General features: G+C 40.4%; 1 protein-coding gene across 1 annotated transcript in view; it reads left to right on the top strand.

The window, feature by feature from the left end:
* The window catches only part of LOC144605095 (hepatocyte growth factor-like), a 36612-nt gene extending 16686 nt beyond the window's left edge, over positions 1-19926 (top strand). Inside the window, exons 9-18 of the mRNA XM_078420147.1 lie at positions 1611-1744; positions 3364-3466; positions 4941-5071; positions 6802-6831; positions 7770-7881; positions 8945-9019; positions 10443-10586; positions 12576-12682; positions 15609-15754; positions 19485-19926. Coding sequence (XP_078276273.1) covers positions 1611-1744; positions 3364-3466; positions 4941-5071; positions 6802-6831; positions 7770-7881; positions 8945-9019; positions 10443-10586; positions 12576-12682; positions 15609-15754; positions 19485-19670 — 1168 coding nt within the window. The 3' untranslated portion in view covers positions 19671-19926. The remainder of the gene's footprint in view (positions 1-1610; positions 1745-3363; positions 3467-4940; positions 5072-6801; positions 6832-7769; positions 7882-8944; positions 9020-10442; positions 10587-12575; positions 12683-15608; positions 15755-19484) is intronic.
* Positions 19927-24091: the final 4165 nt, after the last annotated feature.

The raw sequence follows: 24091 nt of genomic DNA, 5'->3' as shown, positions 1-24091 counted from the left end.
GCTTTATGGACAGGTTTGCGGATCAAACAAAGATTACCAAAGGGGCAGGTAGTGTTGAGGAAGCAGTGGAGGCAGCAGAAGCACTGGACAGGTTGGGAGAGTGGGCAAAGTAGTAGAAAATGGAACACAGCCTAGCAAATTGTATGGTCATGCACTGGTAGAAGGAATAAAGGCATAGACCATATTCTAAATGGGGAGAAGATTCAGAAATCAGAGGTGCAAAGGGTCTTGGGTGCAGGATTCCCAAAAGGTTAATTTGCAGGTTGAGTTGGTGGTAAGGAAGGCAAATGCAATGTGAGCATTCATTTCAAGGGTACTAGAATATAAAAGTAAGGATGTGATGCTGAGGCTTTATCAGGTGCTGGAAGGCCACATTTAGAATATTGTCAGTAGTTTTGGGCCCCATCTCTAAGGAAGGATGTGCTGGCTTTGGAGAGGGTCCAGAGGAGGCTCATGAGAATGATTCCAGGGATGATTGGTTTGACATATTAGGTGTGTTTGGAGGCTCTGGGACTGTACTTACTGGAGTTTCGGATGAGGGGGGATGTCATTGAAAAATACTGGAGAATGAATAGTCTGGACTGAGTGGACATGGAAAGGATGTTTTCAGTAATGGGAGAATCTAGATCCAAAGGGCTCAGCCTCTGAATAAAAGGCCATACCTTTAGAATGGCGACAATGAGGAATTTCTTTAGTCAGAGGGTGGTAAACTGGTGGAATTCATGGCCACTGACAACTATGGAGGCAAAGTCATGGGGTATATGTATAGCAGTGATTGATAGATTCTTGATTAGTAAGGGTGCCAAAGGTTACAGGGAGAAGGCAGGTGAATGGAATTGATAGGGGCAAAAAGATCAGCTGTAATTGAATGGCGGTGGAGACTCAATGAGGTGAATTAATTCTGCTAATTCTGCTCCTATGTCTTGTGATCATAATTTGCATTTTTGAATAATCTCTCCAACATCTTTAATAGCTTATGGTTGCATCCACGCGCCATTGTATTCTAACACTGTTTTTCCCTTTAATAAATAGTCATGGTATAGCATGGAAATATTTATATTTAGAATATTGTCTCAAAATAAATAGAATATCTTTATTAACTGAGTTATCTATGCGTGATGAGAAGAGACACTTTTGGTCATATCTTTACTCATACATTGAGGGTAATATCAATCAGTTCAAACACCACGAGACAGTGGAAGACAACAAATGGCACAGTGTGAAATCATTATCAGTCCTTACATTTTTCTGGCAAGGAATTTGTTACAATCCCCTTACCGGCAGTTAACAGCAATTGCCCCAACAATTGTAGAGGACATGGGACATTGGGAACCAGGACAGTGTTTTGCTTGTTGCCGCCACAAAGCTGAACTGTTAGGTCAGTGATGCTCCAAACTCCATGAGTAATCATAACATGAAAAGGGGAGAGTTTGACATTTAGATGTAAGTGCATATCATAGACTTTGGTATTTGAATATGCTATTCACTTAGAACTTGTGTATTGAGTTATATAAGCTATATTTTGTCATTTTGTATGGAGTAAGCATTCAGACTGTTCCATTACCCAAGCCTTGTTCATCATGTAATGCTCACTCATTGATGCTGCACAGGGACCTGAACAAAAATTACTGCAGGAACCCTGATGGAGCAGAAGCCCCCTGGTGTTTCACGACAGACCATGAGATTCGAGTAGCCTACTGTTTTCATATCCCACGATGTGAGGATACGACCCCATCGTCTGAAGGTAAAGTGGACGAACGGCTCTCTGGATCTTACACTTACATAAAAATTCAGGATGTGGAGAATTTGTTCAAGTCTGAACGGGGATGTTTCTAAATTCAGAGATGAATGCTTTAGATCTGGGTTCCTGTTTTCCTTCAATTCATTGAATATACACAGCAATTAACTTCGGACAGTCACATAGAAAACCATTAGAAATATGAGATGACGGGAGAAGCATGCCCTGTCCTGACCTCTGCACATTCCTGTGCACAGGTTCCTGTGTAACATACAGTATTGATGAATAGTAAACATATTGGTTTCACATAGTGTGTGGCAGTCAGCGTCTGAGAGTGGCTTGTGGAACTAGAGAGCAGCTAATGTGTTTCTGATCTTCATCAGGATTTAAGAAACCAAGAACTAATATTTGCACAGCATCTCCATTACACACATTACCTTGGAGATTTCAATGATTTGTTGATGCACTACCTGTCCAGCTATTTCAATTCCTTTTTTTATGTTATACCAGCTGATGCATAGAATTGGCTTGACTTGTCCAAAGCAGGTTGACTTGAGACAGAAAAGGGGGCAAAACCCAAAGGGGTCAAATAATCATTCAAGCAATCTTAATTCAGAAATCAACTCTGGAAGAACACCTACTTTATAAATCTTTTGTTCCTTTTTTGATTCCTTTTTTACTTCCTTTCCGTGGTGATTCTGAGACATCGAAAAGATTGTGGAAAGGCTTTGCTGCACATTAATGTGAGCTTTACAGGCATTGATCCATACTAAAGTTGTTCACAAGTCATCCCACCTCAAGGAATCGCTCTCTTGATGCGATTTAGGTTGCTAGGTTTTAGTTATGGAAATTAATAAAGGACCAGGAATTCTCCACAGAAATTTGTAATCTTCACCTGGTACTGACAATTCTCCAATGCTATTTTTTAATCTTTTAAACTATTCAATAGATCTTACTTTGATGAAACCAAATTAAAACAGTTTTCTTTTAAAAAATAATGTCTCCATGTTCATTCTCTGTGCTCCAAATTACCTTTCCTCTGCAATGCAGCTCACTTCTCTCAAACATGGAGAAACTGAATTTTGTTTTGACTTGTAAAACCTGGTGATGATCTCAGTAAAATGGTCTCGGATCTATTCCCAACATGTTACAGGACCATAGGTTATTGAAACATAGAATTCTTAGTGGGTTAGAACTGGGATAGCCTAACAAACAGCTGAAGAACCTGGCAAAGTGTACAGACCAATTCAGACTCAGCAGCAGGATCTAGTTAACTAGTGAGATGTGGGAATACTCTATGTTAGTTTTGGAATTTCCCACTCTGAGCATGGAGTAAAATCTGGGAAAATGTTGCCCCAGATATAAGTTGGGTTTTGAATATAATCAGGTATATAAAGTGGAAGAAGTGCACAGTGGGTGTTTTGCACAGTTATGTTGTGTTAGCTCGCTGGGTACCCCACACTTTCAGGCAAGCTGGTTGTCCTTGTGAAAGCAAACCCACACTGAGTCAAGGGTCTTAAGAGAAGTAGGAACAACGATAATAGAAAAGAAGCTCTAAGATGAATCGAGAAGATGAGTTGATATTGGAAGATTTTGCTTAAAATGGATGTTTTCTTTTTGTGCAGAGTGTTACCAGGGGACTGGAGCTGCCTACAGAGGAACTGTGGCTCAAACTCGGGCTGGTTTATCATGTGCACCGTGGGTAAATTATGCCCAGACTTTCGAACGGTGAGACTTACATTATTACAATTAATTATTTCTAACCTTTGTGAATATAAGTTTGTTTCTGCTGATCATTTGTTGGGGTGGGACTTGCAACAGATTATTGAATGACTGCTTTTTGCAGCAGTGACCTGGATAATGGGGTGGTCCTTCTTGCAAACAGTTAACCATGGTGCACATGGATTCTTCAAGCTAATGCAATGTTTATTGCCATCAATTGCCAATACCTTCACATTCTTCTTTGTGAGAAAGAAACATTAAAAACAAAATTCCATGAATCTATTATCAACATGTCTGTTACCCTCCCATGCATTTTCCAAACATATTCTGTGCTGATTTGAAATTTAAATCCTTGAAATCGGCAGTTATTTAGTGGTGGGTTATAGAGTGATAAAGGTTCAAAGGTCAGTTTATTGTCACGCGAACCAATTAAGGTACAGTGAAACTCAAATTACCATAGAGTCTTTAAGCGTGGAAACATGCCCTTTGACCCAATTTGCCCACACTGGCCAACATGTTCCATCTACACTAGTCTTTTGGTCCAGATCCCTCTAAACCTGTCCTATTCATGTACCATGTATCCATCAAGGTTGTGCTGATATTGGTGTTAAAATTTTTCCACTTCTGAATATTGCCTGAATGTGCACAGTGCAACTCCACAGCACATTGTGAGCAGTGTAAATGTGTGACTGGTTGCTGCAGTAATGGCCCATACTGGATAGTTGAGGCATGAAGATTCCTCCACAATTTGGCGGACAACTTTCCAATCCGCTCTACTCTTCTTTGTGCTGCCGGTATTCCTACAATGTGAATGAATTCCACAACACTGATGGAATGCTTGGTCAATTATCCCAATATAGCCGTGGGGAATTATCATTCCGATTTCCAAATGAAGTGCTGATCATCTCCCTCCTCAGTAGGTTGAAGAGCACTAGCCACATGGCCCTATTTTAGTAAGTGTAGTGCAGCGGTGGAGTTGCAGTGCCTCACAGTGCTTGCAGCGCCGGAGACGAGGGTTCGTTCCCGACTACGGGTGCCGACTACGGATAGTTAATTAATTTATTGCATCGTATGGGAGGCGCATTCCCAATCTCGTTGTACCCCCTGTACAATGACAATAAAGATATATTGTATTGTCTGTACGGAGTTTGTATGTTCCCCTCGTGACCATGTGAGTTTTCTCTGAGATCTTCGGTTTCCTCCCACACTCCAAAGACATACAGGTTGTAGGTTAATTGGCTTGGTATAAGGTAAATTGTCCCTAGTGAGGATAGTGTTAATGTGCGGGGATTGCTGGTCGGTGCGGACAGCGTGGGGCGAAGGGCCCGTTTCCACGCTGTATCTCTAAACTAAACTAAACTGAACTTTTATTGATTGTTGATGTGAAATTATATGTTTGTGTGGGAAGGTTAAAAATGCATCCTGCTGTAATCTTTTGAAAGGAATTGTTGTGTAACTGCTGTCCTTTAACTCTGTGCAGAACCATACTGCATACTAACTCTGTCAGCCTTGTGAAGAATTACTGCCGCAATCCAGATACAGACATACATGGCCCCTGGTGTTACACCAATGATCCTCTCACCCCGTGGGACTACTGTGCCATTGAGCCTTGTAAGTACCTCAAGTTCTAGCTCGGATCGCGTATGATCCACGGCCTATAATGCTGTTGCTCAACAGTAGCAATGATCAAGACTGGGGGATGGGAATCTATTAACCTGAGCACGGCTTCTGTGGTCTGTCTATTTTTATTATTGAACTCAGCAACAACAAAAAAAGGAATGTTTCGCATTGTGTTGGTTAACACTCATTCTTCAAATGAGTCCTCCTCAAATACGTCTGAAGTTTTTGCCTTCATTTCTGATATCCTATGACATAAATATAGCGACCAAATATTCTCAAGGTTTGTGCATTTTCTCTCATGGTGATGCAACACACACTGAAAGCATTCAATCAAAATCCTGCTGATTTTGCTGAAATCCTGCTCCCAGCCAGGCTGCCACCTTTATTTGCACATCTACAACTTCCAGCAGATTTGCCGCGGATTGGGGTTCTTTCTGTAATTGTATCCACTGAACATAAAGCAGCTTTGGAGACTCCAAAGAATGCATAATTATTATGCCAGTGAACTCTCTGAACGGACCTAAGATGCAGCAATCTGCACTGTATGGCACAGGTTTCCAGGCAATAGACAATAGACAATAGGTGCAGGAGTAGGCCGTTCGGCCCTTCGAGCCAGCCACCACTATTCAATGTGATCATGGCTGATCATTCTCAATCAGTACCCCGTTCCTGCCTTCTCCCCATACCCCCTGACTCCGCTATCCTTAAGAACTCTATCAAGCTTTCTCTTGAATGCATTCATAGAATTGGCCTCCACTGCCTTCTGAGGCAGAGAATTCCACAGATTTCCAACTCTCTGACTGAAAAAGAATTTCCTCATCTCCGTTCTAAATGGCCTACCTCTTACTCTTAAACTGTGGCCCCTGGTTCTGGACTCCCCCAACATTGGGAACATGATTCCTGCCTCTAACGTGTCCAACCCCTTAATAATCTTATATGTTTTGATAAGATAGTGAACATAACAGCTCATGTACACAAGCCATTAATCAACGTACAAAAACCGCATAAACTAAGGCTAGGGAACAGAAGATGGCATTTGTTATAACCTTTTTGACATTTAGGTGTTTCCATTGTTTAGTGCACATAGAAGTGCACTAATATATTCATTAAAGTCAGTTATAAATATTCAATGCTTCTAATCCTGAATTCTAGGGCTCCACCGGAGAAAACATTTAAGATCTCATCAATCTTTGAATGGCAATGGTGGATATAAATATAATCTATCCAAGACTTTTAGCCACTATTTATAAACTACTTTTGACTCGCTGTTTAAGTGGATTTTCATTCTTTCTCAAGAAAGCATTTTGCAGATATCAAGGCTAAGCAAGAATTGTTTGCAATAACTGTGGAATAGACATAATTTAACTATTTTTATGCTCTGGAGGATAGCAAACTTTTCACTCGGAGTGTTTGTGCATGCCTACACAAACATTGGATCTACGATACACAAACATTGCATCATAGCTTACCTCAATTGGCATCTGATTGCATTTTAAGTATTCCATTTTGGATTCGTTTGAATCCCACGTTTGAACCACTGATAGTTTTAGCAAGGTTTTGACTAAAATTGGAACAATTCAGGGTAGATGAGTTTTGTCTGAGCTCTCAGCATTCCTAAAACTGTACTTTTTGTTCCTGATGGATACTAAAAGCATGTTTATCATGTTGCCTTTTATTCCTTCGATTCAAGGAATATTAACTTTGGTGTTCTTTTTATTTAGGTGACAAGAGAGCCAACATGCCCTCAACAGGTAAACTTGTCTTATCCTTTGTTATTTTAATGGAAATATTCTGATTTAGTTTCTTCGGTCAAAACAGAAGTCTACTGCGATCTGACAATTACAATTCGACGGTTTCAACAGAATCTTCATACTTTTCCTGCCTCCAAATAATTGCTGCTATCTTCTCCCTGCTGTCTCCCTGACTCTACAGACCATTGTCCATCTTACGAACCTCGTTTCTTGTGATACTCTCCATTCAAACCTGTTTTCGTTTTCAGATCTGATTCAGAAATACATTCAGGAAAGGGTGCAGTGCTTCTTAATATCTTAATACAAACCCAGTAGAATTATTTGCAGTATAATTCATTTGAAACTCTACACCACTATTATAATGCAATGGTTTGGGGGTGGGGGGGGGGGGGGGGGGGGGGAGTAGGGCATGTGAGTACTTCAATACTGTGTTGTGTGGATACTCGGTTTGATTTTTGGAGAAGCTCTGGCTGTAACTCTTTAGAGCCAGTGCTATTGTAGCTATTGTATGACTTGTGGCTTCCTCATCCACGTTTTTTCTCTCCAAAATGCATTTATGTGCACTGTGCAAAACATTTATCTACCCTTGTGACTTTTATTGTTAATGCTGTTGTAATTTACTCCCATTCCACCATTCACACACCTTGAACCTTGCATTTATCTCTATTTGGTTTTTGCTACGAATTGAATGCAGCTGCACGATCTAACATCCCGCCCCACTGCCATCCCCTCCACTTTTCTGGGGGGCATGTGGTTAACTGTTCAGATGGGGGTTTTGCTGGTGGTGGTAGGGGGGGCTGATATAGAGCAGGCGGAATTCTTATCATTTTTTGAATGCAGCGTTATTAACAGTAAGAATCTTCATATTATTGGAGGGCTGCAATAGGTTTTAGCAATTCATGCAAAGCCTAAAAGTTAATATCAATCTTTTTTTTCAGTTCAATCACCAGCCAACACTCAATGCCTACGAATAAAGGCAGAGACAAGGATAGTCAATGGATTTCGAGCCAAAGCCAGAACATCCAGCTGGATGGTCAGCCTGCAGCACAGGTAAGCCAGTCCGAATCGCAAACAAACCTTCCTGACGACAGAAACAAATGTGAGGGATTTCATTTTCCCCCCTCACTGTGAAAGGACTCATGGTAAAAACAACACTGATGTCTGATGCCCAATAGTTTGGCATTTTCCCCTCTATCTCCGTTCCGTTCCTTGGTTTCATTTCCACTGTGGGAACTTCATCCAAATAATGGCTTTTTTATTTAGATTTTTTTTCTATTGACCCTGAGATGTGTGTAGATTGTTCCATTGCATTCTCCATCAGATGCTTTTTTTGAGTGTGGTTAAATGTTGTGCCATAGCGAGCTCTTTCCTCTGGGGTTTCCAATCTTCTCCTTGTCTATTTGAGATGGGACTTACTATGTGAGTTAGCAAATCAGCAGATAATGGGATTGAGTGTATTACCATGGCTCTAGTGCTCAGAAAGTTAAGAAAATATAGTAGAATGACTTGAATCTTCACCCAATGTTGACTTTAAGAAAAATAAGCTGATGAAGCCTTATTGATTTGCTCTCTGTACTAATACACACACTTTTGTGTGGCACTTTGCTGCTTTGAGTATACATGCACTGTTTTGACATGTAAATGCATTTAAACCACACACGATGCCCTGCAGAAATTCTTTGGACTGGTTTGGCTTGTCATTCTAGTACAACATGAGGTTGGCTTTAGACTTCCTGGGTACTTTATGAACTTATTGTAAAGACTTTAATGGAATGAAAATGCAGATGTTTTTCTTCTCCATTACCCCTCACACCCCCACAGCCCACTACCCTACCCCAGATACCTTCTAACTATAGGAGTGCATTTACGCAACATGCCATGCTCTCGCTTGACCTGCAGTTGAACTACAGATTGAATGGATGTGATTTATACCCTGTTACTGTTGGCTTTGTACCAACAGTACAGCCTAATATTACCGTGTAAAAGGTTTATGAGCATTTCCTACACTTTGCACCTCCAAAAAGGAAGAAAATGCAATATGTACTTTATTGATTTGTAGGTGGCTTGAGTTTATTCTGTAACTTTAATTAAAATATGTCCCTCTCTCTTTCAGGGACGTGCACTTCTGTGGAGGGTCGCTGATCGAAGCAGAATGGGTTCTCACAGCGAAGCATTGTTTCTCCACATGGTATTAAAGCTTGATCACTTTAACTATCTGTTCCAAAGCTAATGCAGTCAGTTATCATCTAAAGCCCGAAGTCCATCTCAGCAGGGTTGGTGGAAATTTCAAAGGAGGGAAGCACTAAGTGCCACCTGAGCATTCATAAATAAACCAAATAAAATGCTGGAAACATTCAGCAAGTCTGGCAGCAGTTGTGAAAAGATAATCAATTAACCTTTCTTATTGAAGACTCTTTTCCAAGGGGTAAAAGCATCACATTTGTTTTGTTTTTATTGACTGGAGTGTTATAAGTTCAGAAGGACTTCTGTTGTGTGAGCACAGTGAGTGGATAAATCAAGGCTGTTGACATTGCATCAGTGGTCTGCTGAGAATACGTCCAGGAAGGATAAGAATCAAGAGGAAGGGGTCCCGATGAGTCAGGAATTCGGGGGATTGTTCACAGCAAGGGGTAAAGACTCCTGGCCAAGGAAATGGTCATGGATGAAGAAGAAAAGTCCAACATCATGTTGAGTTCAGGATTCATTGAGAAACGTTGCAAAAGCAGAGATTCAGTCAAAGTAGAATGTAACAATGGAGACACAAGGAACTGCAGATGCTGGACTTTTGAGCAAAACACAAAGTGCTGGAGGAACTTAGCTGCATCTGCAGAGGGAATGAAAAGTGAACGTTTCAGGTTGGGACCCTTTTTCAGATTGTAGGAGGCTGGAGAAAGCTAGATAGGAGGTGGGTCGGGACAAAATCTGGCTTGTGATAGAGGGTACAGGTTCCTCTTGCGTACAATGTAATAATGAAAGCTCCAACAAAATATGCAGCTTCAAAAGTGTGGAGCTGCTATAATCCTAATGTCTTTAATACTCAATAATACTTTAATAGTAGCTCTCAGTTGTATAGATGATGATGGTGAAAAGTTAGTAATTACTTAGCATTCAATCAATTCTAGTCAGTGTATTACCGAACCATACAAAAGTAAAAATCTTACAATCCCATAATAATAACATTTGTGTGCATCCATTCTGAAGTGGTGATAACATTTGGTGCTAAAAATATGTGAGCACTTTCACATTTGAATGGCGTTAAAAGTCATTGTAACTGTGTGTGAGGATTATTTCATCGTGTGTAAATAATCAGCAAAGCAATCATTGCCCATTGTACCATTTCGGTGTGGTTAACTGTGCATGTGGTTGACTTTAACCTAGTTTTTATCTTGATCATTTTAAATACTAAAAACGAAGCATTTGGAGAACAATGGATAATTTTGACTTGATTTGAAAAAGCACACAGGCTGAGACTTTCTTTCATCCACTCACCTTTGAAAACTGTCATTGTGTGATAGTTTATGGACCTGTAGCCATCTGCACATTTCTGTCCAGATTTTTCTTTCAGCGATTGGAGGAGTCGTTTCAAATAAAATGTGTGCCTTTTCTTTTAGTAAACCGGATTTAAGAGGATACGAAGCTGTGATGGGAATCCTCAAAGATGACAAACGTGAAGAGTCCCACAAACAAGTGATGGGGATTTCTCAGCTGGTCTGCGGCCCAGAGGGATCCAACCTCGTGATGTTGAGGTTATCCAGGTTGGTTATTTAACACTCGGCTTTGAATGTTATGGTCAAGGAGCAGGGAATCTGGGCCAAAGTCCGTTTAAAGCATTTTCTATTATTATTTGTCGTGCATGCTTTCACAGAGCTGTGTGGTGGAATGTTACACAAAGCTTTACTTCTCCATTTAGAAATAACATATGTACGTTGTGCTTATTCTTCAGCTAAACACTTCTGATCAGCGACTGCTTACAGGACGTTTTTTTACAATGGATTTAAGGGATATAGGAATGGTTTTGTTTTTATTTAGTCATGGGATGTGAGGATTGAAATTAGGATCGAAGTGCCCTGCCAATTGCTAACAGCCCTTGATCTGAATACCTCGATGGTTATTTTCAAAGGCAGTTAGGAACAGACCAATTTCTGATGGAACTGGAGTCACACATGTGCCTGAATGTAGACGATTAGAAGTAACCTTCCCTAAAGGAACCCAGTGGATTGTTTGCAACAATCCAGTGGTTAACTGTTCACAGTTCTGGATTTTCATGCCAGATTATTCAAGAACCGAGCTGTTGTGGTAGGGTTTTGAACTTGTGCGTATCAACCACATAACCACCACATTATTCTGTTTGAAGCAAAGCAAGTCAGAAGGGAGAGAATAGAGCAATGGATTGATTGTTGAATGCTTAACAAACACCCTGCATGGATGTGTACAACCATACTGCTCTATTAATGCAAACAAATGGGATTAGTGTAGATGGGTAACAAGGTCGTTATGGACATGATAGGCGGAAGAATCCATTTCTCTGTCTCCAACCAAGAGATAGTTGTCTGGACTATAAGTCTATGGGGAGTGACCTATCTTCCTGCCAACATCCAGTTATGCCTAAACATGGGGCAGCACCAGAGCCAAACCTGCTTGGAGAGTTGGCGTGGCTGGCCCACAGCCCAGGTGGCTATAAGGTGGCAATATATAAAGGTGACAGTTGCGGTTGACAGTATTAAGAACCAAACATTCACATTGTAACCATGTTCACACCAAAACACTTGGTTACTGGTTTGTCCAAGCCATCGGGCAGCTATTTCCATCTTTACACTTTAACAACACTTGCATGCGTGTTTGGGGCACTGAAGACACCCAGTGTTTGATCTCACCACTGTTGTTGGCTTGCAAAGTTGTTGCTGCTATTCAGTTCCACCCTCGTCCTTTGTACTTGCCAGTCTATTAATATCAGGCAGCCTAATGGATTTCCTGAGTGAGAAGTACAACTGGTGCCAGCAGCTGGCTGATTCTCTGACAATGGGGTTTGATCATGGAAGCTGATCGGAGCTCCCAGTGGGTGGGTGGAACAGAGTCCTTTTCTTACTGCCCGCTCATTCAGTGCTTCAAACACTCACTGCCGCTTCACAGCCCCAGTCATTTCATGAATTTGTGTTTCTGGTTGTGTTGTGAATGACACAGTTTCCTAAACTAAATGTAACCCAATTCTGATTAAGACGCTCTCCTCTTGTGCTGCTAACATCCTCCGCAAGCTCTCATTCTTGAAGATTTTTGGGCATTAGATTTTCTTTTCTTCTGTCTCTCTTCCATGACTTTTTCCTTCAGAGTGCAATTTGTTGTAGATCGTCCATTTGTTGATGTCTTACAACAGTTTGTGAATGCAGTGCAAAGCTCCAGAGAAACCTGATTGAAACTACCTTGATCCCAAGCAGAAACCCATCCATCATAGCAGAGTAGAAGGAAGGCCAATGAGATTAATAATGGATGCTGAAAGCAGTGACATTACCTCTTCCCTACTGGCACGAGAAACATTCCCACAGAAAGGTTCAATGGTGTATATTTAGAGAAAAAAAATAACAGATTGAAATTTAGATTTGAACTTTTGTACTGCTTTTCAATGAATCTTTGCTTTTTCTGAATGTTGTTAATTTGGATATTTAAGAAGTAGTTGAATTTAAACATGCACTGAACTTCCTGCTAGTTTTATGCCCTGGAATATTGTTCTTTTTCAATTTCCTTTCCAGGCCGGTGAAATCAACCGATCGTGTCCACAAAATCAGTCTACCAGCGTCTGGATGTGTAATCCAAGAAGGTGTCTACTGCAATATTTCTGGATGGGGAGAAACTAAAGGTGAGTAATCGAGTTTTTAACATTAATGACTTGGATGAAGGGATTAAAAGTACCATTAGCAAATTTGCAGATGATACAAAGCTGGGTGGTAGTGTGAACTGTGATGAAGATGCTATGAGGTTGCAGGGTGACTTGGACAGGTTGTGTGAGTGGGCGGATGCATGGCAGATGCAGTTTAATGTGGATAAGTGTGAGGTTATCCACTTTGGTGGTAAGAATAGGAAGGCAGAGTATTACCTGAATGGTGTCAAGTTAGGAACAGGGGATGTACAATGAGATCTGGGTGTCCTAGTGCATCAGTCACTGAAAGGAAGCATGCAGGTACAGCAGGCAGTGAAGAAAGCCAATGGAATGTTGGCCTTCATAACAAGAGGAGTTGAGTATAGGAGCAAAGAGATCCTTCTGAAGTTGTACAGGGCCCTAGTGAGACCACACCTGGAGTACTGTGCGCAGTTTTGGTCTCCAAATTTGAGGAAGGATATTCTTGCTATTGAGGGCGTGCAGCGTAGGTTTACTAGGTTAATTCCCGGAATGGCGGGACTATCATATGTTGAAAGACTGGAGCGACTAGGCTTGTATACACTGGAATTTAGAAGGATGAGAGGAGGTCTTATCGAAACATATAAGATTATTAAGGGGTTGGACACGTTAGAGGCAGGAAACATGTTCCCAATGTTGGGGGAGTCCAGAACAAGGGGCCACAGTTTAAGAATAAGGGGTAGGCCATTTAGAACTGAGATGAGGAAAAACTTTTTCAGTCAGAGAGTTGTGAATCTGTGGAATTCTCTGCCTCAGAAGGCAGTGGAGGCCAATTCTCTGAATGCATTCAAGAGAGAGCTAGATAGAGCTCTTAAGGATAGCGGAGTCAGGGGGTATGGGGAGAAGGCAGGAACGGGGTACTGATTGAGAATGATCAGCCATGATCACATTGAATGGCGGTGCTGGCTCGAAGGGCCGAATGACCTCCTCCTGCACCTATTGTCTATTGTCTATTGTCTATTTTCAAAGTTGGAGAATTCTTCCAAAAGATTCTCACGACTTGGTAGATGTGGCCTGCATCGGATGAAGTACATTCATCACTGTCCCATTAATTGGACCCTTGGTTTTTATGCATAATGAATACTAAAGATTAATTTAAACCTGGCCGATGGGAATTAGGGATCTTGCCCCTACTTTTCAGTTTCATTTTTCTGCCTTCTCTCCCTGTCCTTGCCTATTAGACTGAATGATTATGTTTTGCTCGTCCTGAGGATATGTCATTAACTCATTTTTAAATCCCAGGCACTGAAGGCATAACTTGTGTCATCCACTCATTCTAAATATTTTAACCAGTCTCTCAGTGCTCTGAATGTATTATTCAATAAGTCATGTGAAGGGAAAAACTTCTTTCCATCATGGGTCTGTGAGTTCAATGTTGGAAAATAGTGAGGTGCACTTACATCTTGACTGCCTGAGCAATGCTGTGGTGAAGTAGCTGGACAAACCTGTAGAACTCAACTCGAACTTCACTGGTCAACTGACTGAAGATAGCTCCTGCCACATCTCCACTTGGCCAAACAAAAGCTCTTGTCTGAACGGTTCAAGGTTCCACAATAGGACTTGTCTCCAGTGGAGTTTACATCCATTTGCAAAAGGGTCTTCAAGTTTGAGGCACACTGCCACCAGTTGGCACCCTTTAAAAGGTGTATTTCATGCCAAAAGATGCTTAATTTGCTTGGAAGTGGGCTGTGGTGGACAATAATACAATGATTAATGGGGGAGATTAGTTTTTGAAATAATGTTTTAAAAATTAGATTGATCACAGCTGGAGAAGTGTCCATTTCAAAAATGCCTTTTTTGTTGTTGCTGGAGGCATTTTCAGATATTAATTACATTACACTGCAGTGAAAAGGGAAAGAAAGAATATGGATTTTACCATGAACTCTAAACTTTGGTAGTTCATGGAAGTTTTGCAAATACATTTTAGTGGGGGCCTGTTGGGTAAATGGGGCTGAGGGACGTTGAGATGTTGCTGCCATGATTAGCTTGGGGAGATGTGTGTGGCCATGAGGAGGTCTTGCCGTGGTTCATAAGGTCATGTGATAGGAGCAGAATTAGGCCATTCGGCCCATCAAGTCTACGCCATTCAATCATGGTTGATCTATCTCTCCCTCCTAACCCCATTCTCCTGCCTTCTCCCCATAACCTCTGAACCTGTACTAACTAAGAATCTATCTATCTATCTCTGCCTTAAATATATCCACTGCCTTGGCCTCCACAGCCTTCTATGGCAAAGAATTCCACAGATTCACCACCTTCTGACTAAAGAAATTCCTCCTCATCTCCTTCCTAAAAGAACGTCCTTTAATTCTGAGGCTATGACCTCTAGTCCTAGACTCTCCCGTGAGTGGAAACATCCATCCTCTCCACATTCACTCTATCCAAGCCTTTCACTATTCTGTACTTTTCTATGAGCCCCCCCCAATCTGTTGACACATGTTGAGAGATCTATGTATTTTAACAGTTTCCAAACCATTCCTGTTTCTGCTGACAAGAACAATTTGGCACCATTTTAATTTCCCTTAAGGGAAGATTCAGCTGACTTGACTGAAATCACGAGCCCATCTCTTTATACTTGTTTAAGTATCCCATGCCCATGAAGATAACGCAATGGTTCCAATCCTCTTTCTTTTCCATTACTATTCCAACCTCTCATCTATTCTTATCAACAATGTACTTTGTTTTCAGCATTGAGTAAGGTATTAACATTAAAGGCTGACAGCTGGAAGAGACTACTGATCTTTCTTTCTTCAGAAGCTACTTAAAGAATTTTTATTAATGGTGTTTTCTCCGCATCCTATTATTTCCTTGCATATCACTGGGAAAGTTACGTAGCTGGCAGATAAGCTGCCATTTTAAACTCATGATGCTGTTGTTTTACCTTCAGGTACAGGCTATGAAGGTGAGCTAAAGATAGCCCAGATCCCCATCGTTGGGACTAAGAAATGCAATGAGTACCATCAGGGAAAAATCCAAATTAATGAAACTGAAATCTGTGCTGGTGATGAAGAGGGAACTGTCGGTACATGTGAGGTAAGAGAATCATTGGTGAGGTGAAATGGAAGCTTCAGACAAACTGTTAAATGCAAACCATGTTACTTAATTGCTAAGACACAGAAGTTGGTCACTCGGCCCTTTAGGTCCATGCCAGCTTCCGGCAGAACAGTCCACTAGTCTCATATCCTCTCTCTGTATCACCCTGTGACCCTGCTATTTATTCTCTCTCACATGCCCGATCAATTCATCTATCTATACAAAGGGGTAATTTGCCATAACCAGTGAACCTATCAACACATCTTTGGGATTTGGGAGGAAAATGGAGCCCCCTGAGGAAACCTTTAAGGGGAATGTGTAAATTCAACACGGGCAGAAACCAAGGCCAGGCTGTGTATAAATGTGTTTTTGTTTATTCAGGGAAATAAACTGAATTGAATTTGATTCAATTTGAGGTATCTTTCAGTTTGTATTTGTGTTTGACAAAATCATTTTCTTGGTCACTAAGAAAACTTAGTCAAGAAACGGATCAATTTTCAGTATTACTATTAATAGCACCTACAGAAGAAATATTATAACATTTACCACCCCCTACTGGGTCATCATTGTAAAACCACAGCCCAGCACATCCACAAAAAAATGATTATAGGTTAGGAGCCTAAGAAATGTTTACAAAGGTCACATGCAAAGTAAAATGCGTGAAATTCCTTTTCTCTAAATTGCTGGCACAGAATGTTATTTGTGAAAAAGTTAAAAAGATGACCTTCATTGGCTTTTATTGGTTAAAACTAATCATAGTTTGACTCGTGCATCAAATCTTAACCTAATGTACTTGCAACTCCACAAGTAATTAACTGGTAAGGTAAATATTCTAAAATGAGAAAGAAATAATGAAGACCAGAACCTGCAAGGAAATGCTACCTGATTCTTTCAGTGAGAGTATCACCAAGGTCTGGCTCCTTGTGCAGATGTGGAGGTCCCAAACTTGTTGGCTGTCGTTTGCTCATGTCTGTGCTCCATTGTTGAAGCCATGTAGAGTCCATTGGTGGAGTGTGAACTCGCTGCAGTTCTGCAACTGTTACACTGGCTTTGTGCAGATCGGCCGTGTTGAAGTAAATCATCAGTTACTTGTAGATTATCACTCATTGCTTGCTGCTCAGTGTTGCTTCAAGTTCACAAGAGTTTGGCTTGATTTTGTTTTCGTTTGCTGATATCCAAATTGTTAGAAAGAGTTAGTGGTGAATGATGCTGTGAGATGTAATGAACAACGGCTCTGGAAAATCTGGTTCAGTTATCAGATATGGTAATTGAAAATCCATCCACCCAACTGTACTGCAACAGTGAAGACTTCAAACTTTGCATTTGGTACGACATCCAAGGCCCTGGGGCTTGACTGATCTCATTCATTTCCAAAGCATTATCCTCCCACAGCCTTCCTCTGCATCTGTCAGTAATTTCCTGTGGACAGCGAACATCTCCTCTCTTTTCTCTGCACCATTTTCAGTGAGGGAAAATCGTGGAATGCCCTCTCTCCCGTGTTGCGTGTGATGTTGAAACATGCAGAGAAAACAAAGCAGCAAAAAACGTGGAGTTCCCTTTCTCCCATGTTTACTTGATTTTCGAGTAAACTGCGCACGCTGGAAATGATCAAGGTCATTTTCTGTTTTGGTTTTGTTTAGCTACTTTTGGCAAGTTGTGATCACTTCCACGATTACATTCACATCTTGTTTTTAAGCAGAGAAGATTAGCTTGAATCAGTACAATATTTTCATAATGCGGGGCCTGTTGTTAATGTGATAAGCATATAACAGTGTGATTCGGCTGGCTGGTCATTGGCCTTGCCCTCATGGGCCGATGGCATAAATATGTTTCATAGACTGCATGAGTCAGACAGATGCAGGATTATATGCAGCAGGGCTTGAGAACAGTCTGATTGCTAGAAGAACCTTGCTATGACTTCAGCATCTCACCTCATAACACAAACCCTCTGAACAATGTGTTGTATAGTATTAGATCAACAACTGGCAAGTCTGCACTCAAAGGTTTGCAAAACCTTGTTGGCAGTTGCCGGTGAGGTGGCTAAGTCTCTCCCCTTTGCTGGTCACTGGATACTGATTGCCATAACCTGCCCTGCCACTCCCACTCTGTCCATACCTTGCACTGAGGAGATGATATAATACAAATCCTTAATTAATCCAACTTAATGGAAAGATTGTGCAAGTATATGAAAAGAACATTTTTAATGTCATGAATTCCTTGCCCCTTTCCTAACTGTAACAACTACTGACAAAGCACAATGTAAAGTGATGCATCTAGTTTTGGGGAAGGGGATGATTTTATTTTCCTGTCAGTGCTAGTTGAAAATTGGCAGGAGACAGTGATGGAATAGAATTGAAGAGGCATTGCTGGGATTAACTTCTTTAACTGAGAGAAACATTTTTCAATACATATCCAGACTGTTTAGCAGAACCTCAAAGTCAGAAATTTGAGAAAGATTCAAAACCTAAGGGCAACAACAATAACTGGCTGGTCTAGTTTGCCTTGAGATTTAAAGCCATTTCATTTTACAATAAGTTAACAATAAACACCTGCTATCTAAAACATGACAGTCAACTCATGGTGAAACTGTGTGCTGCTAATAGTCAGAATTGGGAGGCTGTGGTTATGCAGGCACAATTAGTGTTGACAGATAAAGTATTTCATTCTTTTAATTGCATTCTGTTTAGGTTTAAATATAGATAGTTGGACGCAGTGTTATGGAGTGTGATCTCTGGCAGACAAGAGAAGGAGGCTTGATGCTGGAACTGCGTGGAGCAGGATCTGCCAGCCTCTGATGGCCAGGGATAGTTACCAAAATAATTGTTTTGTTTCATTGCTCATTAGTAGCTATTAATGTCACTTTGAAAATTAATTGTAATTCTCTGGACAAATTTACATAAAAATGTGCTATTTCAAAGGTTTCAACGGTCGGTTTATTGTCACGTGTACCAATTTATTATTTGCCTCAAGAATACCAGCAATCTAAAATAGAATAGATGGCCATCATTCGTTTGAATCTGAATAGGTGCTGAACCAACAGTCTATGCATTACTGTTATAACCTCATATCTTTTGTGAAAGATGGAATTGCATTGTCAGCTATTGTACACTGACCCTTGCAACAATTAAGGTGCTTTTCTTCATCAGACTCTAATAGGCCGACTAAAGTTATTCCCCACCATCATTTGACCTGATGCCTTTAAAGCCGATAAAGTTTGAGGAAAGCTAAAGGATGTTAGAATCCCAACATTTAAGTTGTGGCAACAATTGTTATGCCACCTGCTTGGTTTCCATTGGTGGATTGGGAGCATTTTCAGGGTGGTGTTCACATTTTTGTGCTGCCTTGTTTACTCTGCATGTTTCATGAACTTTCAACATAAAATCCCATATAGGTTTTATTGCATCTGTGGCTCTTTAAGTTGACGCTCTGAACCTAATTTTTTCAATATGTGTGTTTCTACACAGTTCCATCCTTTGACTCTAAATATTACTCAACCAAATAGCTTTTCGTGCTTGAGTAGCTTGTAATATTGATTTCAGTTTTCAAATGGCTTTATATTAATCTGGCACTGTGCACATGGAACTTTAGCCATTGCTACACAAAATTACTTGATTTCATTAAAAAAAGATGCCTACTAATTCCCAATATCAAGTGAAAAGAACACATATAATAAACTGATGAACTTGCTGTAAGAATCTAATTACTTATACCTATGGCTTTTGTTTTGTAGAGGGATTATGGTGGTCCTCTGGTCTGTGAAGAAGGTGGACAGAAGTTACTACAAGGAGTTATAATTCCTGGTCGAGGTTGTGCAAAACCAAAGCGTCCAGGAATTTTTGTGAGGGTGTCATACTATGTCTCGTGGATAAATAAAGTGATTAAGATGTACAGAAGAAATAACCATGCAAGGAGCTGAATGTACTGTATGTCACAGAAATCCTGAATGATCAAATATGTAACTTATCAACTGAAGAGCTATATTGCTGCAGATACTTGCCAAGTCTTGCGATCCTTTCCCTGATGAATGATTTCTCTGACTGTTGCTCGCTGTATGCAGTAGACTATGTCTGTGTGTGTTTACCTTTTGGAATGGTCACTGGGTGTGAGGAATGATTAAGGTGTTTTATGCAACTATGCAGTTTGAAATTGTAAATCTTCTCCTGCACACTTGGTAAGGCTGCCTACTCTGTCCTGGAAAAAATGTTCTACAGAACATTTAATGCTTTACTTCAAGCTGATTTCTTGGATATTCTCCTGCTCAGATCGAGTGTTAATCCAAATCCTTGATATTGAATGAGACCTTGTAAAGACACCATGACAATATACATCAGTCATTAAAACCAGGCCTGTCTTGAATTGGAGTCACTTGAAGTCACCTGAGCCTCTATTTATCATTTTTCCATAGTTTAAGATGAATTTTCCAAGAAAGTACTTGTCTAAATGAGGTTTTTTTAAATTCCTCGTCTGGTGAAATGGATTTTAATTAGGATTTTGAAGCTATCATTAAAAAATCAATTGCCACGTGCCTATTCCAAATTCTGCTGCAAAGGTTAGTATTCACCTTCAAGAACTAAAATGATTTTAAAGTTAATTCTATTTTTAAGTTAATTTGAGTTTTAAAGTTTTTCAAAGGCAGAAATTTCTATTCAATCCTGTCTTGTTAATAAGACCAGTTAGGTGACCAGCACCTCAGTCTCTACTGATTCACCGAGTCACTGAAATTGGGTCAGAATGAAATTGTCAACACTCTTGTAAATGAGCTGCAAACAGAATACCTTTTACTGCTCCACTCAAGCTGCGGTTGGAGAGAACCTTAATTCCTTACAAGTCTGCTGGTCAGGTGTGGATATTAGTTTAAACCCAGGTTGTATTAGGGAAGGTGAACAAAACCTAAAAGACAAGTCACAACTTCAGCATTCACTGTGATTAGAGCATTGGGGCTTCTGCTACTTCTCGGACATGGTAAAATATGTAAATGCTCCTTACATCAGCCATTTGTTTGACTGCTAGCCAATAATTTTCTGTCCTGTTGCCTCCTGATCTGCAAGACTACTATGACGTATACCAGAAAATCCTGAACACTGTTTATTCTCAACTGACTGCTCTTTCTCTGATCCCGATTAACATTTCAAAATTGTTTAACTGATGTAAAGAAAAATACTTTGCAGCTGATCAACAAGGAATTAGATAAGAGCGCTCAAAGTGCTGGAGTAACTCAACGGGCCAGGCAGCGACTCTGAACAAGATCGGGAGGTGATGTTTTGGGTCGGGACCCTTCATCAGATAGTCAAGGCCCCAACCTGAAACATCACATATCGTGCACTCCAGAGATGCTGCCTGACCTGCTGAGTTACTCCAGCACTTTGCGTCTTTTGTGGTAAACCAGCATCTGCAGTTCCTTGTTTCTACATTAGTTAAGCGAGCTTGCATTGTGCAAACTGGTAGAACGTTAAGTACAGGTTGGCAATGTCCAAGTTTCATTTGTTCTTCATTGTCGTTATAATTACATTTGTTTCCATGTTTTGCCGATTAGGGGATAGAATGGATATAACAATGTTTAACTTTCTATCTTTAGTCTATGATTCGTTTTCATTAGAATAGAGAATGTTAAACATTTCTTGAAATGCAAAAAAAGAATTAAATCCTTTGACTGCCTGAGCTGGATACTTTCCACTAAACTGCAATGGCAAATCAGACTGTGACAAGATGTATAACTGTGTTGATAAAGACAAAAAGACCACAAATGCTGGACATCGGAAATAAGAACAGCTGGAGAATCTTTGTAATTCTAACAACATCTGTGGAGAAAGAAGCAGAGTCAAGTTTTCTGATCAGTGATTTTTTTAATTGTCTGCACTAACTTGTTTCTTTTGCCAGAGAAAATGCTCGAACTGCTGCATATTGCCACCAGTTCATGTTATTTTGTTGTCCAGTTCTATGTATTGTTCTATTATAGAACAATGCATCTGGATTGAGGTGAACTGCGATCTTTTGAGAATAGTTGTGCAGAAACCTTGTGTAAATATTAGCAATGAGATGATCATTTTCGGATTTTGAGTGCCTTCTATGGTAAAGCAACAAAGGGGCCACATCCTAACCAATGCAAATGTAAAGGTCCTATATTAAATTCTTAATCCTCAACTAAACTCTCATGAGCTGACGTGAGTCGGGGCAGCAAGCATAGTATTGAAATTTGCCCAAATTTGGATTGACTGAGAGGAGGCTGCTCAAAGTGACCCATTGTTCATTGCAGTATATGAAAAGATGGGCCTTGCAATGTCTGAAAGACAAAGGTCCTCTACAAACCTGCCCTAGGTACACCACACTACCCTCCAACAATAAAGGTTCAAGGCAAGACTCGAAAAGATGGACCATTTCCCACATGTTGGGAAGCATCTCTTGACAAAGTCAGACTTCATTGATGATATCCACTGTCACATTCAAACCACCAGCAACATTTCTATGCTGAAAGGTTACTTGAAAACTGCAACCTCAGGCAATCCCTGATCATCTGGGTGGCCCGAATCCCTGCCTTCAGAATGCTTCTGTGATCTTGATTACCTTCAGCAGATATCTCAATGCACTGGAGAGATGCCACCAATGCAATCTCTGCACAATTCCCCAATTCCATTTGAAGGATCTTAGAACTGACATTAGTGACCCCTTCCTGCCAACATCACCAGCATTGAGGGCCTGGTTATACTCCGTCAGACGCACCACTCACTTACTCGACACCAAAGACCCAAAGCAGGAACCTCATTCCACGCTGGGTTGTGGGAAAAGGTAAGCGGGTAGATAGTGGAATGGATCAAAGCCCCCTGGAAGGAATGCAACAGTTCCATTGACTGCGTTACCACACAAAGTGGAGAATGAACCTTGAGCCTATGCACTGAGGGATGGCCATAAATGGAGATAGGAACTCACCATCTCAGTTTAGTTTTTTGCAAACCATCTAATTATTTAGCTCATTTGGCACCATCTTCCCCCTTTGTGGAAAGGTCTGTGGTTCCCATCAGTCATCTTGGAACCCACAAAACCCACTTCTAAGCCACCCTCGAAACCGAAGTATTGCCTCAGAAGAAAAAAACATAACAATTACCAAGTTTCTCCTTTACTGCTTGTTGATAGCAGTACTTTCAATGATCTTGAACATTGATGATATGTTTCTTCAAGTATTGTTTGTTATTTTGCTTTCTCACTTGAAAAACGATTTTTTCTTAACTATGCAGTTGCAATTTACAAAGAACTGGTTTCTTTTGTCAAAGAGTGTATAAGATTAAATAAATAATGTTGAAGATATTTTGCTTGCTTTTCTTCTCTCAGTCCGTTTCCCAGTTCCCAATGGAACAAAAAACATGCAGGCAGGCAGGCTCTCGGGAAGATTTAATGCACATGTTGGATTTTTGTTCTTTTGTCTGAATTTGTCAAAGTCTTTGGAATCCTGCCTGCAGATTCCATAAGTGTGCTGCTGATGGTCATATTTTAGTGTAGTAATGTAAATGAACCCTTGAAGGAGAGACAGTGCTGCCCATTTCACTCTGGAGTTAAGAGGGTGGGGAGAGGGGGTCTTTCACTTTAGATCCACAATGCCTGTTTAATACTAATGTGCAATAGTAAATATGCCCCAAAGTTGTTAATTTTGCCAAGTAGTGCAAAGATTGTGATGTTACTGTCCAAAACCTCCACAGCAGTATCAAGCTTAGCTGCTAGGCTTAAAATTAACTTACTGTTTGAAAAAAACATTGATTTTATTTTAAACTTGAGAGTGAAATTCGGGTCTATATGAAAAAAAAATCACACTGTATTCCTCTCTGTGGTACTTCTGTAGATTAAAGCCATTGCAAAGAAAAGCTGCTTGCATTGTATGTTATACTAATATTTACAAGTTCAAATGCACAATAATGCTGTTTTCTGAGACTCGTGAAGACCATCTATGTTGCACAATTCTGTAGACAATTAGTAACTTGTTGAATAATTTTTGAATTGCACATTCTGCAAATATTTAAATACAATTTTGATTCCTTCTGTTGAGCAGGAGGAGCTTAACCACTTATCCAAAGAGAGTATTTGTACTACATCAAGCTAAAGTGACTATAATAGTCGGCCAAATCATCACTGATTTGTCCAGATATCCCCTCATTTTATCTTCTGTATTGATCCGAAAGCTGATTGTTGAAAATGATTTTTGTATACTGTTTTTCAAAAATGAACCACACATATAATAAAAGTATAATTAACAATACTTTATGGCTGTTTGTGGTTCTTGGTTCGATGTGCAACATTCTGTGCAGAAAGTGGTAGCAGCTGAGAATGAAGTCTGGTGTCGCCTCAGCATCT

This window comes from Rhinoraja longicauda, chromosome 23 (assembly GCF_053455715.1).
Source record: "Rhinoraja longicauda isolate Sanriku21f chromosome 23, sRhiLon1.1, whole genome shotgun sequence".
Taxonomy (NCBI): domain Eukaryota; kingdom Metazoa; phylum Chordata; class Chondrichthyes; order Rajiformes; family Arhynchobatidae; genus Rhinoraja; species Rhinoraja longicauda.
The sequence above is the reverse complement of the archived record's forward strand: the minus strand, read 5'-3'. Positions and strand labels throughout refer to the sequence as shown.